This window comes from Curcuma longa, chromosome 11 (assembly GCF_044706935.1).
Source record: "Curcuma longa cultivar G26 ecotype Majalengka, Jawa Barat chromosome 11, ITB_CL_G26_1.1, whole genome shotgun sequence".
NCBI classification, from domain to species: Eukaryota; Viridiplantae; Streptophyta; class Magnoliopsida; order Zingiberales; family Zingiberaceae; genus Curcuma; species Curcuma longa.
In genome coordinates, this window is record NC_133871.1 from 11,871,727 (window position 1) to 11,888,480 (window position 16,754).

Sequence of the window (16,754 nt, forward strand, 5' to 3'; positions counted from 1 at the left end):
TAGTGTATCAAGAACAGAATTTGGAATTTGAGGATCAGACCAGTCTTGAGCTGTGAAAAGAGAGCCAAAGTGGATAATATATTTGGATACGATTACAAACCTCTACCAATTACATATCTAGGTTTCAACTGGGATTTTGTGTTAGGAATAACAACTTCTTATGGCTAGTCTGTTATTTGTCAACCAATCTGAATCTTGGCTTTGCTTCTTTCACACTCTTTCTGAATCCTAGTTTTTGCCATTATATTTTATTTGGCCAGCAGCTCTCTCTACTATTTTATCTCGACACCAAACCAAGGAATACATTGACTAATGCTGCATCAGCCATGAAGAATATTATAATTCATGTCTTTTTTTTCTCGTGTTTTTCTACTTCAGATGAATAAATATATCATAATCTAATGGACCAACACTATGAAGTCAATTTAAAGAATAGAACTCCATTTGCCTTTTCATTTTTCTCCTTTTTCCACTCCATTCTCATGAATCAACAAGTAGCCCACTCGGAGTATAATCAATTGCACGCTTGACATGCACCAAGCCTCAAACTCCACCATCATGATTAAAAAAATGAGAAAATAATAACAATAATGAATTCTAAAGAATCAAAAGGTAAAAATTATTTTAAAAAAAAACAGCACTATAGTCACCAACCCAACACATTCCCTGCCCTTGCCACTTCATATTTATTCTTCTATCCATAGGCCAAATCCTATCCTTTTTAAGCTTCTAGGAGTGGCTATCATTAAAATCTACCCAAATGTCTTTAACATCTGTTAATTTTCAAATTGAATCAGACAAAAAAAAAAAAAAAAACAAAACAGGATTACAAAATTGTATATGAAGCAAATCAGTTTCATGCTATTTTTCCCTCTTCCTCCCCTTCCAATTTCTACCTTTCTACTCAAGTAAACACAATCTTACATATCTGAGTTGAAAGTGCTTACAGATCTAAATTTAGTGAACCGGGAACGTTTCTATGATGTGAATTATTTAGAATTTGCATCGTCTAATAGTGAATGCAAGGCTGTGAAATCAACTATCATAATTAACAAATCAGACGTAAATTAGCATACATACAAAGGGAAAAAGCACTGCAAACAACACGTCTTGTTAATGAGTATTAGTACACCAAAAAATATTTGATATGACCTGTTCTAATAGCCTTGCAAGAGATACAAGTGAATACAGAGTTGCAAGTGATAGCAAGCTCAAGAAGCAAAGTAAAATACAAAGCCTTTCAAGTACCTCAGAGCTAGAAATGTAGTGTACCTGACACGTCAAAGGTCAGAAAAAGCATGTCATCGTATATGAACACAATGAAGCCAACAAAATAACGAAACAAGATTTAAGCAAATTTTCAACCAAAATTTCGACCATTGCTTAAAAGAATTGTTTTCATATAGAGCAGGATTATTTACCAGCCATGAAGACAGTATCAGAGAACTATCTTTGCTTTGAGGCAACTGTTCGAGTGACAGTAGAGACGCCATCAACAAATTTAGTCCGGAACAAAACATTTGCATTATTAAACATGCCTTCTTTCAGTGAAACTACTATGAACTGCACAACAAAATAGTTGAGTTCATAGGATGGCATGAATAAATATATTTTCTTCTTGTATAAAACACCTTAATTACTGATAAAAATATAAAAAGTAGAAATTAAGTCAAAAATCATTTGATATGTGATACAACCTAACGTTAGTGAACTACTACCACCCAAGTATAAGTCAGCAGTCATTTTTACTGAGAACTTTGGTGAAAATAATCTGAATTTTAAACTTTAACAGATTGCAGATAATAAAAAAGGTTTTCTAGGTGAAAATTTATTTTCCCAAAAAATTTGGTCTGTAGCATTAAATCATGCTATATATAGGAAAGAAAAACATGAAACAGACAACTTATGAAAGCAAACCTGTGAATGTGGGAAGTGAGCTTTGATCATTCTTCCAATGTTTTGTGTATGACTAAGATCTAGAGCAGCATCCACCTGTGAATGAGAACACATGCCCAATTATAAACACTATTTAACCATCATAATAATGTATGATGAAGAATATAGAAATTACATCCACCTTTGATCATGAATTTCAAATGATTTGAACCTGAATAATTTTGTAATTCTAAGCACTCAAGGTAAAACACATAGAGCAGAAACCAACTTAACCAAGTACACATAACATATCTAAATTCTTGGCATGAACGTTGTCAAACTGAGTTCTAATTGTGAATTATTTTGTGGAGAGTTTTTGAATAAATCATATCAAATTATAAAAGCCAGATAGAATAATCAACTATGTTTAAATAGAAATTCACTTTATTTGGAATAATTTTCATATACTACAATATGTAAAATAATATAATGTTCTATTTAATTACATAATATTTTACAAATGGAAGAAGTTGATGTTGATTCAGAAAAGAATACATAAGTTTATATCTCACATGATTACCATGTGCAAATTCTTGTTATTTATTCTATTATGAATTGAAATAAAATGATCAAGTAGAGTGTATCATTCTCAAATGCTTTTGAGAGAGGAAAATTGCCATCAACTCAAAACCTCAATAGCATCAAGACAATTCAAGAAAGATCAAGCGACGACCATACCAGTTGAAAAGTGGAATAAAAGATGACTTTAATAAGACTGGCTTCACCATCAGTTTCATGCTTATTGTGATTTTGGGTATCAATATGATAAATATGATAAGACTTTTAATTCTCAATTATTGTCAAGTCACAAAAGCAGATTATAATGTGAAATGAGTCAACTTTGGTCACAAATAAAGTTGACGAGAACACAAGAGAGCCAAATACCTAGTAGCAATAATGAACATGATGACTCTAATAAGGTGATCAAACCATTTGGCTAATTCTGCCATTATTAAGAGCTTCGATAGTTGACTTTCAGTGTTGCATTTACTAACATTGCTCTAAGCAGCTGTGTTTCACTGTTTTTGGTACTACTAGCTGGCATATATAAGAAAGAAGTAACATGAAAATGAATATTCTGAAATCTGAAGTTCAAACTATCATGTGAAAATTATTGACTTATTCCTAGTCTAAAAACCCTGCGGGCACAACAAACTGATTAGAAACAAGATATTGTCAGCAAGCAGAAAAATCACATGTGAGAAATGCTCTAAATATAATACAAGTTCATGAATATAATAACTGAGGTATGCACTTAAGGAAACTATTAGTACCTCATCAAGTATATAGATAGGTGCTGGTTTGAAAAGAAGCAATGCCAAAATCAGAGAAAGTGCAAGAAGAGAACGTTGTCCTCCACTTAATTCTGACAGAGACTGTTTCCAAACAGTACCAAATGCGACACGAACCTCCAGCCCATCTAAGAAATTGCAACCTTCAGGAGGTTCAAGCTTAGCCATCGTTCCAGGTAAAAGTGTACTAAAAATTGACCCAAAATCCCTGTGCAAATGATTTGAAACTTAATTCAGGCACAATATGGAGGAACAAGAGATTATAAATGTAGGACAATCTTAGAATGACAGCCAAATAGCAATTTCAAATGAAGGATGCCAAAGAGCAGATAGAGGTTGGTTACTCACTTGTTTACTTTGAGCCAAGTTACTTTCAAAGTTTCCTTCTTTTTTTCATCTAACTCTTCAATCACTTTCTTGATTTTTGACTTGTCATTCTAACATGACAGAAAAAAATAGCCAGCAAACCTACCAATTTACATAAGGAAAGAATTACAGAGAAAGAGTTAGTTTCAAAATTGGTACCTACCTCTATAATATTTTTCTTTGAAATCAGATCATTGTACTCATCTTCTGCTTTCTCAAACATTGTCATCACCTTTTTGTTAACCCTCTTCTCAAGCCTATCAATGATAAAAGGAAATTAGCCAGAGATTAAAGATTTATTGGACACTATTTGAATGTATTGAGAGAGAATACTCACCCAGATTGTTCAGCCTGCAGTTTCTCCAGTTCCTCCCTCGATTTACTTGGGTCACGAGCTGAAAAATCATAGTCAGTTCCAGTTTTCCCAAATAATTGTTTCTCAGCAACAATCCACCCATGTTTCTCAAGTAGCTTGTCAACTTTCAAAGAACAATCTTTCTGTTCTAGCTCCATGCGCTTCACCTAGATTTGAGATAAGTACAAGTAAAATCAAGCTTCCACACCAGCATAGAAAGAAGCACACGACTCCAATGAAGTACCTCATTTTCCATCTTCTTTCTCTCTACTGCAGAATCACTAAGTTTCTGTTGTAATTTTTGTTGATCTGCAGTTATCCTAGTTATATGTGTATCGCATTCTCTCAAATTTGAGCGACTTTCATTCAACTTAGACTCTGCTTGATCATAGTCCATCTTGATGGAGCATACCTACACAGACCACAGTTGATAACCACAAATAACAACATAGTGAACATGTGGTTCACGTCAGTTACGAATTACCTTGCTTTTTCGTTCATCCAGATCTTTAGTAAGCGTGTTAATTTGAGTTTCTGAAGAAACAAATTGGCTCTCCAACATAACAAGCTCTTGTACGATTGTTTCTTTCTCCATGATAATCTTCTCCTTTTCACTTTCGTGAATCTAGCATATTACAGCAAAATTTAAGTAATGCATAGTTGAGATGATAAGCTGGTATGCCCATAGGCTCCATTCCAAAACAAAATATTTAGCAACCACATCAGAACAAAATGAAAATGCACAAAAACAAATAAATTAGGTTGGGTTAAAAGAAAACTTTTCAGTCAATATAAGACACTATTACCTTTCGCCATTTAAAAATTTATATTGCATGCCCCTACTCGTAAATACTTGGACGACTAGTTTAAGAGTACATTACACATAATATGAGGCCATAGTTCTCATAAATTAGTACAAATAACAGTTGAAGTCTATTATCAATAGTAATTAATATTGATTTTCAGTTGTAAATTACCATAAATTAATATCTCATATTAATATCAATGATAAATATATTTTGGAAAAAAAAACACAAATGACAATCCCAAGCTCGAATAAATAAGCCAAGGGCTGTGACAACGAATTTCAAAAATTTGTAAGCCCTATGGTCATGATTTTAACTAAAATTGTGTTTGTTGTAAAGCTAGAGGATACCTCAACATACAAATGGTGAAATAGGAGGCTTCCCAGAATTGACCCATCATATTAGTGCTCAGATATAATGCAAAATATCAAAGGTTTTTTTTGTATTATAATCAATATTGATAAAGAAGCTAGTTCATGATTAATAGCATTAAGTCTGCAACTCAAAATACAGGAACACTTTTAAATAAAAGATAAGAATTTGTAGATAAGATGATTAAAAGAAAACAAAAAGGATATGTTTACACAAAAAATGGATGAGAAGAAGGCTAAAGAAATAGATATTACAAACTTTTAAAAATAGTATACTAAAAAAACAATTATACAATAGAGTAGGTGTATGGTTGATAATGATTATAAGGATAAGATTTCAAAGTTAAAGGTATTGGATTAAATATCATGGTAAATTGATTTTAAGAATTGAAATAGTAAATGTTAGAGGTGCTTATACTTGGAAGTGATTTAGATGGACTGGAAAGACAGAACAATTTTAAATTCTGCTCCATCTTCCATCATAAGATTGTACTGCTTATTTCAAGAAGAAAGATGAACACGCAGACTCTTACAAGAGAGACAATAGTACTAGTCAAATAGATTTACCAAGAAGGTAAATCGAATAATGAGTAAAAATTATAAGATAACACCTAAGGAATGCTAACTAATCAACATCAACAGTTTTTACAAATTGTAAGAAGAGAATTGCCTAATTTTTAGAACTAGATGGTTAAACTTTAAGGACAATAATGCAAGAGTTTTCAAGAGAATATAAAGAAAGATGTTCTAAATGAAAAGTTTGATAATATATATGTCACGTGGACTTTAATGGCAAATAGAATTACAAATATGGCAGGATTAAATGTTAAAGTGTCCAATTGTAGAAGTGTAATCTATAAAGTAGTTGGTGGTGTTGTAAAGTATGAAAAGTTATTAGTTTAAAGGTAAGTTTCTACATGGAAAAATTATAGAAAGAGGAAGAATTTGACCAAGTGCAGAGTAGGTAAAATTGAGGATAAAAATATATAAGCATACCAAAGATTGAACTGTATGAAAAATTAGCTATTAGTTTAAACAAGACAAGTTTGAACATGTGAAACTTATAGAAAGCGGGAGAATTTGATCAAGAACGAAGTAGGCAAAATTGAGGATAAAAATATATAACCATGGAAAAGTTTGAAATGCGTGATAATATGACAATCTAGTAACTAAAAATAGGGAGAAAGCCAGAAAGGTACTTATCTTATTGCTAAAGATAGACAAAGTAAATGTAGAGATTTATGGCATATTAGCTGTATAAAAGATAAATTCATCCTGACGATAATGGTATACAAAAATATGATTGATGAACACTTTATAGAAAATATGACATTATAGATTTTAAAGGATCACTAGAAGAATCATATTTAAGATAAATCTTGTGTATGTTTTTAGTAATTGAGATAATGTTAATTGATAAGCATATATAGATTAAGCTCAAAGCTCTAATTATGGAGAAAACTCTTAAAAACTAATGTTTTAAGTTATGCTTTACTTAAAAACTGAACATATGAAATGTAATTTATTTAATAATAAAAAAATGAGAGAATAAATAATATGGTTAAAGACATCATTAACTATTATCTCAAAGCATTACATTTATTACTATATCAAATGCTTACTTCATCCATTTACCAAATTCATCACTGATTTTAACAACTTTCTCATTGCAGCTTCTTCACCACAGTTTTTCTAGACGTGCAAAAGTTATGTAAAACTAAACATTAACTAGTTACATTTTCTTCACCACAGTGTTTGACCTAACTATGAACATGAATAAATATTGCAATGCCCTACACAGAGCAAAAATCTAGAGGTAATCATGACAATATTGCTCCCACAAGCATCATTTGAGTTCAAGAACTTATAGAAATGTCAATATAACTTTCAAATTCAGTCCATAAATGACTCATTAAGTCAAAGATTATTCAAATTATCATTGGCTAATTTCTTTATAACTTAAGCATGATAAAAGTGATGATATGATGAAAAAAAAAAACATAAGAATCACAATGGCCTGTGTCAAACACCATTTGAGTAGCATTACAAAAACACAAAAAAAAATGAGTACTTGTAAAGACTAGCAAAATGTATAAAGAAGGATAGTGTAACAAAATGTATAAATAAGTGAGAAATTGCTAGTATTAAGAACAGAGAAAGAAGCCACCTTGAGTTGTTTTTGAGCTGACTGCATATCAGATTTCAGTGACTTAATCTTCTTATCCAAATTCTTCAGTCTGGTCTCTCGCTGGTTTCCATTTTCTTTTATGGATTGTTCGAGTGTTGAAACAGCCAAAACAGAATTCTTATGTTGAAGCTGCTTTTCTTTTAATGTTATTTTTGCCTCTTGCAGTTCTTGTTCTATCTTTTTCACAAGCTCGCCTAACTAAATATGAAAGCCAAACAAATTTAGCAGCACTTAAAAAGTACATAAGACCATTTTTCTATAGATAACCTGATCAAAAGAAATCAACATTCAGGAGAACAAAAAGCAATCACTCAGAAAGAGAGAAGTAACCTTATGGTGCTCATTCTGCTGAGCTCTGCTCTCAAAAAGTGAAAGATCATAGGATTTCAATTCCAGTTGAGACTTCAATTGCATAAACTCCTTTTGTAAAGGCATAAGAGCAGCAATCTGGAACCTCAATAAAAGGATTAGAAGTTAGAAAACAATGGGCTGAGGGCATGTTGACCTTTTATAGGCAACTGGATCTGCACCTAATCAAAGTATGTAGCAATTTTAATTGCTAAGACTAGGATTCATTTAGATACACGGAATTTATGCGTATGCAATTAAGAACAGAAAGTCAAAGCACGACTGTCATGCAAACTATAGGAAAAGTTAAGAACAGAAGTAAAACCTTCTTTTGAGTTTATATATTTTTATATTGAACAAACATAAAAAGCTTTTATCAAGCTTTATGTTTGTTCATGAGAGGTTTAATAGAGACAAATAGTATCATTAATATATAAGTTATATTGCTAAATTATTTGAATAGAAATTAAAGAAATGAGGAAATTACTAAACCAGTTTGTATACAAGTTTATTCATGAGTGTTTTGCAAGTTTTGTTTGTTAACAAGTTGAGTTAATAGGTATTAAAACCTTTTTTTTTAGTTTATATATTCTTATAGTGAACAAACACAAATAGCTTTTATCGAGCTAAGTATCAAATTTGTTCACAAAATATCTTATTCCTTTCCTAGTTATAATTAGGCAATAGTGTCAGACAAATTAATAGCTTCAGTTATCTTTCCAATCAAGAATACATGATATTAATCTAACAACTAAGAAATAGATAATTGAGAAATATAAATTTTAAAAATTCAGGTACAAACTAAACCAGAAAAATATCCAACCTTTTTTTCAATTTCCTCCAACCTTCTCTTGTGAATGTTGAGTTGTGATTCAGCTTCAGCTAATGTATTAAGTTGTTTCAACAATTCACCTCCACCTCTAAAGGCATAACAACATAACTACAAAATTAGTATGGTGCAAAGCAGCTAGGCTGTCATAAACAAGATAACACACCTGCGACTTCCACCAGTTAAAAGACCACTTGGCTGAAAAATGTCACCTTCTAGAGTCACACTAGGAGTATTAATATCCCGATTAAAGGCAACCTATAGCAATTATAAAGCATAAAAATCAATAATTTTGCAAACAACACTTACTTTCAGAGAAATGCTCATGTAATTTAAGTATCCTATTACTACACGATAAATTGGAATCATGTATGGAAGGAAAGGTAACAAGTTTGTACAGAAAGCACTGAGAGTTAAGGCTCAACTGCGCTTCAAGAGAAGCCACTACTAAAATCAAGTTGTAAACTTATTGTAATTTTTTTTAAAAAAATGAAAGACAATTGATATGGAAAACAAGTATCGAAAGCACAGTTGGAAGTCCACATTGCCTGTATCACATGCGTAAGCATTTAATTCTGAAATGTTCAAGCTGTGCAATATAAAATGAAAAGAACTGAAAAAATGATGCATGTTTTCTCATATCTAACAAGATGATCAGGAGTAATGCACTTCAAATAAAATGGGTTTTGTTTCAAATAAATGAAGCAATTAAAAGAGTATAGCCGCATGAGTCTTCTTATGGTATATGCAGCAAATGGTCATTAATGTGCAAAATTATCCTATTAGAGAACACCAAAACTCCTGACTGCCAAGTCTAAATGGTGCAGGAGTTTTTTGCTGATTAGTAGAGAAATACAAACTCCCACAAAATTGACGGATTTTATCACAAATGCATTTCAAAGCATAAAGGCACTTGTGTTTGCTTGCTAGAAGAAACAAGAACAGGCCTGTGAACACAGCAAAAGGAATAACATTCATAGCTTCTTGGAAGAAAGGGCGAAGGATCAACCATAACGCAAAGAGGTTAGAAGAAGAACCCCTTCTACGGGAACAAAGACCTTAATGCACCTTTTTAAACCAAAGGTGCAGTCCTGAAAGTTTATGGTGATGTAGATTTGGAAGATGATGAGCAAGCAAGTTAAGATGATTATGATGGTGCCACAGATGACTTTTAAATGTATTATTGATTGTTGCAGAATATTTTATGCTATTTGACAATTTTTGAAGTTGATGCTTGCTAGTTGATGGATAGTGATCTGTGAACGACTTATGCGGTTATGCTAACTGTTTGAAATGTTAACATATTTAGTTTAAGAAAATTTATAAAATTTTAGAATCTTACAGTCCTATGTTCCAATCTTAAGATCCAAAGTTCATCGACCCTGGTCCTATATTCCGCAAGAGTGAATCTGACTACTGGCATGAACCAACCACAGACCAAGTTAAAAGAGCAACATCATAGGCAAATAGCATTGAGTTACCTCTACCTTTTTAAACCAAAGGTGCAGTCCTGAATGTTTATGGTGATGTAGATTTGGAAGATGATGAACAAGCAAGTTAAGATGATTATGAGGATGTTGATGGTGCCACAGATGACTTTTAAATTTATTACTGATTGTTGCAGAATATTTTATGCTATTTGACAATTTTTGAAGTTGATGCTTGCTAGTTGATGGATAGTGATCTGTGAATGACTTATGCGGTTATGCTAGCAGTTTGAAATGTTAACATATTTAGTTTAAGAAAAATTATAAAATTTTAGAATCTTACAGTCCTACATTCCAATCTTAAGATCCAAAGTTCATAGACCCTTGTCCTATATTCCTCAAGAGTGAGTCTGACTACTGGCATGAACCAACCACAGACCAAGTTAAAAGAGCAACATCATAGGCAAATAGCATTGAGTTACCTCTACGTGCACGCCCAACATTGACAAATAGAAAAAGGCAATGAACAAGGTTGGCAGAATGGAGTGGAAAATAAGTATAAGCCCAAATTTGACAAATAGAAGGCATCATCCTAGACTAGTAAAATGGACTAATGAGCTCTACTCAAAATGCTCAACATGAAACAACCCCAAGGTTGAAGGGTGAAGTAGAAACTCCAATCCAGAGAATGGAGAGTGAGGTCAAAGCTCTAACCTCAAAGTTGGAGGAAATTGCAGACATCCTAACCAGGGTCGATCATACTTAAAAATTTTCACTTCACTTATGTCACACTTATTCAACTTTTTAGAAGAAAACCTTTAAGACAACCAGGAGTTTGTTTTACAGAAATGTTTCATAATCTTCTCCAAAAATCCAAGTGAAGAGAGAAACAATTAAGAGATAACATCAATTTCATTTCATTTAGGATTGAAACAAAATGTTGGAATGAAACAAAAAAAAAAAACATAATAGATCATCTTCAAGTGATTTGGACAATTAACAATCATCACACAAATTTCAATTTTAAGTATTGATGACATCAACATGGTAGAAGAGAGAAAGTGAAAGATGATAAGAATAGGGCTATTAGTATTAGACATAACACAACCCAACTTAAACCAAAACATGATTAACAAAGACAAATACTGAAAGTTGATACCAATAGGACATGACCTAAATATATAAATGAGACACAAATTGACATGTTTAGTTAATAAATAAATTTTCAAAAATTTTAATAACTTTTTGTGTCATATAACTTAATTCTTTAAAGAAATTAATTAACCTTAGACCATATAAAATTATCTTTAAAAATATTTAAATAGCTTTATGTTATTTTATAACTTTATATTGACACACAAAAAGTTTACACAACATGATACAAATTGGCAACCTTAGATGATAGTACATGGAAAAAGAGGAAGGTGAGTTGACATGATGATACTCACCCTCATACATTGAATCCTAGTCACGATACAACAACATTTGTCGACTCAATCCTCACTTTTCACTTCAGGTCTCCACTTGACAAGATTTGTTATTGTTTGTTGTCGTCCACTATGAGATGGCCATCCTCCCCACCCTATCTATTTTTATCATGTAACAAAATATATCACCTTTACATTCTTCATAATAAGTTTTATCTTCCAAGGGATCAACTTTAATTTAAAAGGTCCATATTTTATTCTCATGGGTCTGATTTTGACTTTTACATACTTTCTTTTTCAAAATTGTAAAAATGTGTGTCCAATCCTATTAAATTGGAATTCAAACATCATGATTCTTTTAAATATGGATTCATATATATATTGATATGTATTGTTTTATATCTCACATAGGATGTGCACTGAACTTCCAACTTTTGGTGGGGAAGTACTATCTTTATGAACATTTAACTACAGAGATGAGATGGATCATTCAATTCACACAATATACAATAAGGTAATTCTGGCAAGCATATTTTCTTTTTTGCACAAAGAAATGCTAGTGGACCTAATCTTGATATTGCTGCATGACATAGAATGACACCTTAACAGCAAAAGAAGGGAGACCCATTACAAGTGTAGAATAAGAGAAATGAATCAGCCAACGATTTGGCATATCCTTATTACCAATCCAATATATATATGAGTGTTAGAACTTTAAAACTTGCTAAATTATTAAGAGGTAAAAAGGAGCAAATTTCCTCAGACAACAAAAACTTGTAGATTGAATGACATAATAATAATAATAATAACAACAACAACAATGACACCCAAATACCTCCTTTGCAGCATCTGTACTCTGGCAAACAAATGTGGATCCGAACACATAAGCAATAGCATTCTGCAAGCAGAAAAAAGCATGTCAGTGGTGAGCAGTATTATGCCCACCTTAGGTGCTAAGTCAATATCACTTTAGTTGCAAAAAACATCTCAGAGCATAGGAATATAAAAACATGTTATACATTGTGACAACCTGGGATCAACATCAAAAACCTATTTCTGCAATTATTCCAGACAATGACTAGATTAAATAAAGCAAGATACTAATGATTATTTGCAGTCACCAGGACCATTTCTTTATATTGTGCACAACCATTCACTTCAAATGGTAACAACTGTCAGTATCATAGTTTGTTTTATACCATTATCGATCATGATACAATGATAAATTACAAAAGAAAACTAGTAGCAGTGACTAATAGAGCTGCAACTAAAAATTATTTACAAAGTGCAAATAGTTCTAGCCAAACAAAATTATTTTTGAATTGGCAACATATCACCTTGACTCCTCCCATAACAAACCATCTAAACATATCCCATCTTGTGTTGTTTTTCCTTTAACAAAACAACATTTGACCATATTCATCAAAATTTCACAGGTATCAGACACTATTAAAAACAAAATATGCCAGAAAATAAATTCTAACATAATTGAAACTACAAAACAACATTCATTCATAGTGTCTTACCTTTAGATCATCATCGTACTCAACCAAGAGAAGAGCTAATTGAGCTTTTCCTTCACCAACCTACAAGTAACCATAACTTAAAGAATTGAGTAGTTAAAAATCATGTGATAAAACAAAATATAGCAAATGGAATGAAACTAACTAGTCTAGCAGCTGCTTGTTGAACTCTTTGTGGAACAATGTGAGTTTGAATTTTATTCAAGGGAATAATTGTCACCCTTCTCCGCAACTCTCCAAATTGGAGCAACTGCTTTCCAGTATTTTCAGAATCTACAACAACATTAAACAGCTTGCCTCCACCAGCAACCTGCAATAAACCACTCCAAACAAAATTATAAAAATCAGAAAAAAATATTCAACAAAGAAACAACTGCCAAATAAAGAATCAAAGCCACCAAAAATATGAGGAAAGAAAAACCTCTAGAGCAGTCATTGCAGAAGCATCTTTCACTTTAATGAGTTCTGCAACAACTCCTTTAACTTTTGATCGATCAAAATTCCTGACAGGATCACGGTAGGTGAACTGAATGTTTGCAAGTTGTCCTGAAAGAATCCTGACTTCATCCTTAAGCTTTTGAATTGCCTCTAACTGAGCAGATTGATCCTAATGACAAAAAAACAAAAATGATAGTTAAAGCAGATATACAATTTTTGTCAAACTACAGGGGCCAATTTAATATGAGGAATGTCAGATCTATGTAGACCTTCTGTAGGGCTTCCATCTGGCCTTCTTCATATGAAATTGATTCTATGGCTGATCTAATTGCCTCCAAATCCCTTTTCCGATTATTTAACTCATTTTCCACAGCGGCAGCTTCACCACGTTTTGCCACTAGCTGCCCCTTCTTTTCTTTTAGTTCATTTTCAGAATGGAGAATTTTAGTCTTCAATTGTTTCAATTCTGATTCAACATCACCAACAGCAGCTTTGGCATCCCTTAGTTGATCTTCAAGACACTTCTCATCATCTCCGCTGCTCTTGCCAGCAAGAACACCCTGAAGATAACTACATCATTTAGGTCGGAAAACATCCATGTTGGACAATCCTTTTATAGATTCATAAGTTCAATAAAATAAAATTAACTGAAAAGGGTACCTCATATTCTCTCTCTGACTCTTCCAATTCATTATGAAGATTTTCCGCTTTCTTTTTTAAACCAGCTGCATCATCCTCAGATTTTCTCACAGCAGAATCCTTCTCAGCTATTGATCTTTTTATTTCTTCAATGTTTGAACTGATCTGTCAATGAAAGCCATAGCAGAAGATTGAATGATGCAACAGCAACACTATAACATTCACAAATTATTAAAAGCAAAATAAGCGCAAGAGAAGTATTTATTATTTATCATGATTTAACAGCTAACTGCTAACTCTAATTACAAGATAACAAAAAGAATGTTATATTGAACATTAATCATGAGTTGGAATATTGAATAAAAACAGCACCTTTTCTGCAGCCATATTCTCAGTCCTCAAAGATTCTTCTAGATTAGTCATTGCCGAAGTTTCTTTCACAAGATCTCGAGAAAGAGCATCCACCTTCTTAGATAAATCTTTCATTTCACCACCTAATTTTGCTTCTTTATCAGCAATCAGGGAGGATATTGTGTTCTCCATTTCCTGAATCTCAAGTTTCAATCTATTAGTGACTTCATCCAGCTCAGCTATCCCCCTCTTAATCCGATCCACCTCATGGAAAGCACTACTTCGTATTTTTTCTGCTTGAACAAACTCATAAGCAATGCAGAACCTCTTGAGACAGTCCAATTCTGCATTGCCATTGACCCACTGCATATACTGCATCCTCTCTTTTCTGAGCTTCTCAAGTGCAGGAAGAATCTCTTGGTCAAGAAGCTTATCTATCTCATCTACTTTGCTTTGCTTCTTCTCAAGTGTCTTTAAGGCAGACTCTTTTTTCATTTCATACATTCGTGTGCCAGCAGCTTCTTCTAACATTGATAAAATCTCAGGGGGTTTCATATTCAGGACTTTTGTGATTCTACCTTGCATTATCAAAAAATGTGGGTTGTTAACATTAAGCTGTACAGAATGAAAAAGTGTCTGAACACGAGAAGGCTGGGCAAGATGTCCATTGATGAGGTACTTATTCCTCCCCCCAACCACAATCTGTTACAAAAATACATTTACTCATGAGATAAAGATTACATGAAAGTGATAAGTACTAGATTGCAATCAACTGAAGTACATCATTATTGACCATGCTTGTGATCATTCATTCAGGGAGTCAGATAACTAGAAGATAAAGTTCATATAAAAAACTTTCCACAGTTTGAAAAAAAAGCTCAAATTGATAAATGAAATTTGAGATAGAAGTCAATGAACATCACCAAAATAATGCTAGTGATAGCAATGGGGTTGAGCAGAGATTGGGATTCTCATACACTCCCCATAAATATACACCTGAACACCTGCCAACATCGCCACCTATGTGCAGCTTGCCTCACTCCACCACCATTACAAATATTGCCAAATCAATTTATTTAATTGGAGATACACTTAAATCAATTAAATATAAGAATTAAACAAAGAAAGTAAAGTCGATTGAATGTAAGGTTAAATTAGTCAAAGTTTGATTCAAGTTCATTAAAAGGTAAGTTTAACACAATTTGATTCTTAAATTAAATAGTATGAAACCAATCAATACTTAACTTACACATTAAAAAACATTATTAATTCAAATCTCTGATTACTAATAAATCTAATTAAAAATTGGATTAAATAATTAGAATTATATTTTAAAAAAATCTCTAAATGTTAGGAGGGTGAGGGTTGGGTAGAATTCTGCAAGACAATTACAGAACTTAAAGTACATAAAAAATTGGAAATCTAATAGTATCTTGCAGAATATCATAAACTTCCTTCTAACTAATCATCTAGTAATCACAATCACTGCTCCCCTGTTGGCGTCCTAATGGGATACGCAGGTTCATCCTGCTCCCCCTGCTTCCGACATAAAGGAAGGTAGTGGTTTCCTACAGTTGATGAAGGGAAGAGTTTAGGCCATAAATGGCACTAACCACCATTAGGATTTTGCTTCTCTTACTTACACATCCACTGTGTCAACACTGGATTTTACATAATATTAAGGGGCACGATGGCTGCTTCAAGCGCCCATATTTCACAGTTTCTAGGATTGCAGAAACCAAGCTCAAGATGCACGAAAGGACTCAACGAACCTGCCGAGTGACAGTGATCTCCGAGGAGTCCTCATAGCCTAGCGGGCTTCGAGACCTATCGGAATTATCAAAGACAATGGAGACGGTGGCCTTCGTGATGCCTGCCTGGCCCTGCTTGTAGACGAGTTCCTGGAGGTTGCTGGCCCGTACCTGCTGGAGATTGGTGATGCCGAGGACGAAACAGATGGAATCAAGGATATTGGACTTCCCGGAGCCGTTGAGACCTGTGATGGCATTGAAGAAGGGGTCGAAGTCGGAGACCACCGTACGGGTGGCGTAGGACTTAAACCCCTCGATGCATATCTCCTTGATGTGCATCCTCGAGGTCGGTGGAACAGTAGAGATCCGGTAGAGAACGCCGGAGATCGAAAACCTACCAGGCGATTCGATGGACGGGATTCAGAGATTGAAACCCTAACATGGAAATGGGGGGAATGCGAAGGCGGGAAACAACTTGAGACAGCGTTCCATTTCCAATTCCTTGTCGGACCACCAACCGGTGAAGTTACCGTATCTACTAGTATAATGGACCTGAGATCAATTGGGCCATTTTGTCTGCAATTGAAGCCCACAAAGCCCATATTTTAACGTATCGGACGTTAGGAAGCCGTTTTCCGCTTTATAATCAGTGCTAGGGTTTCTTGTTCCCTCTATAAATAGATACTTAATCCATTGTTACTCTCGCTC

The 16,754-nt window shown here is 33.4% G+C and overlaps 1 protein-coding gene across 1 annotated transcript; it reads right to left on the bottom strand.

Moving 5' to 3' along the window:
• Window positions 1-1,192: 1,192 nt before the first annotated feature.
• On the bottom strand, window positions 1,193-16,385 carry LOC141841004 (structural maintenance of chromosomes protein 2-1-like). The gene is made up of 21 exons (XM_074729119.1): window positions 16,068-16,385; window positions 14,312-14,997; window positions 13,966-14,104; window positions 13,575-13,865; window positions 13,289-13,474; window positions 13,013-13,177; window positions 12,871-12,930; window positions 12,180-12,242; window positions 8,657-8,748; window positions 8,485-8,581; window positions 7,644-7,760; window positions 7,293-7,511; window positions 4,433-4,573; window positions 4,193-4,360; window positions 3,931-4,115; window positions 3,757-3,850; window positions 3,576-3,664; window positions 3,210-3,435; window positions 1,918-1,992; window positions 1,422-1,563; window positions 1,193-1,272 (listed from the first exon to the last, which is right to left on the bottom strand). The coding sequence occupies exons 1-20, from the start codon at window positions 16,383-16,385 to the stop codon at window positions 1,447-1,449; spliced, it is 3,528 nt and encodes a 1,175-aa protein (XP_074585220.1). The 3' UTR covers window positions 1,193-1,272; window positions 1,422-1,446.
• Window positions 16,386-16,754: the final 369 nt, after the last annotated feature.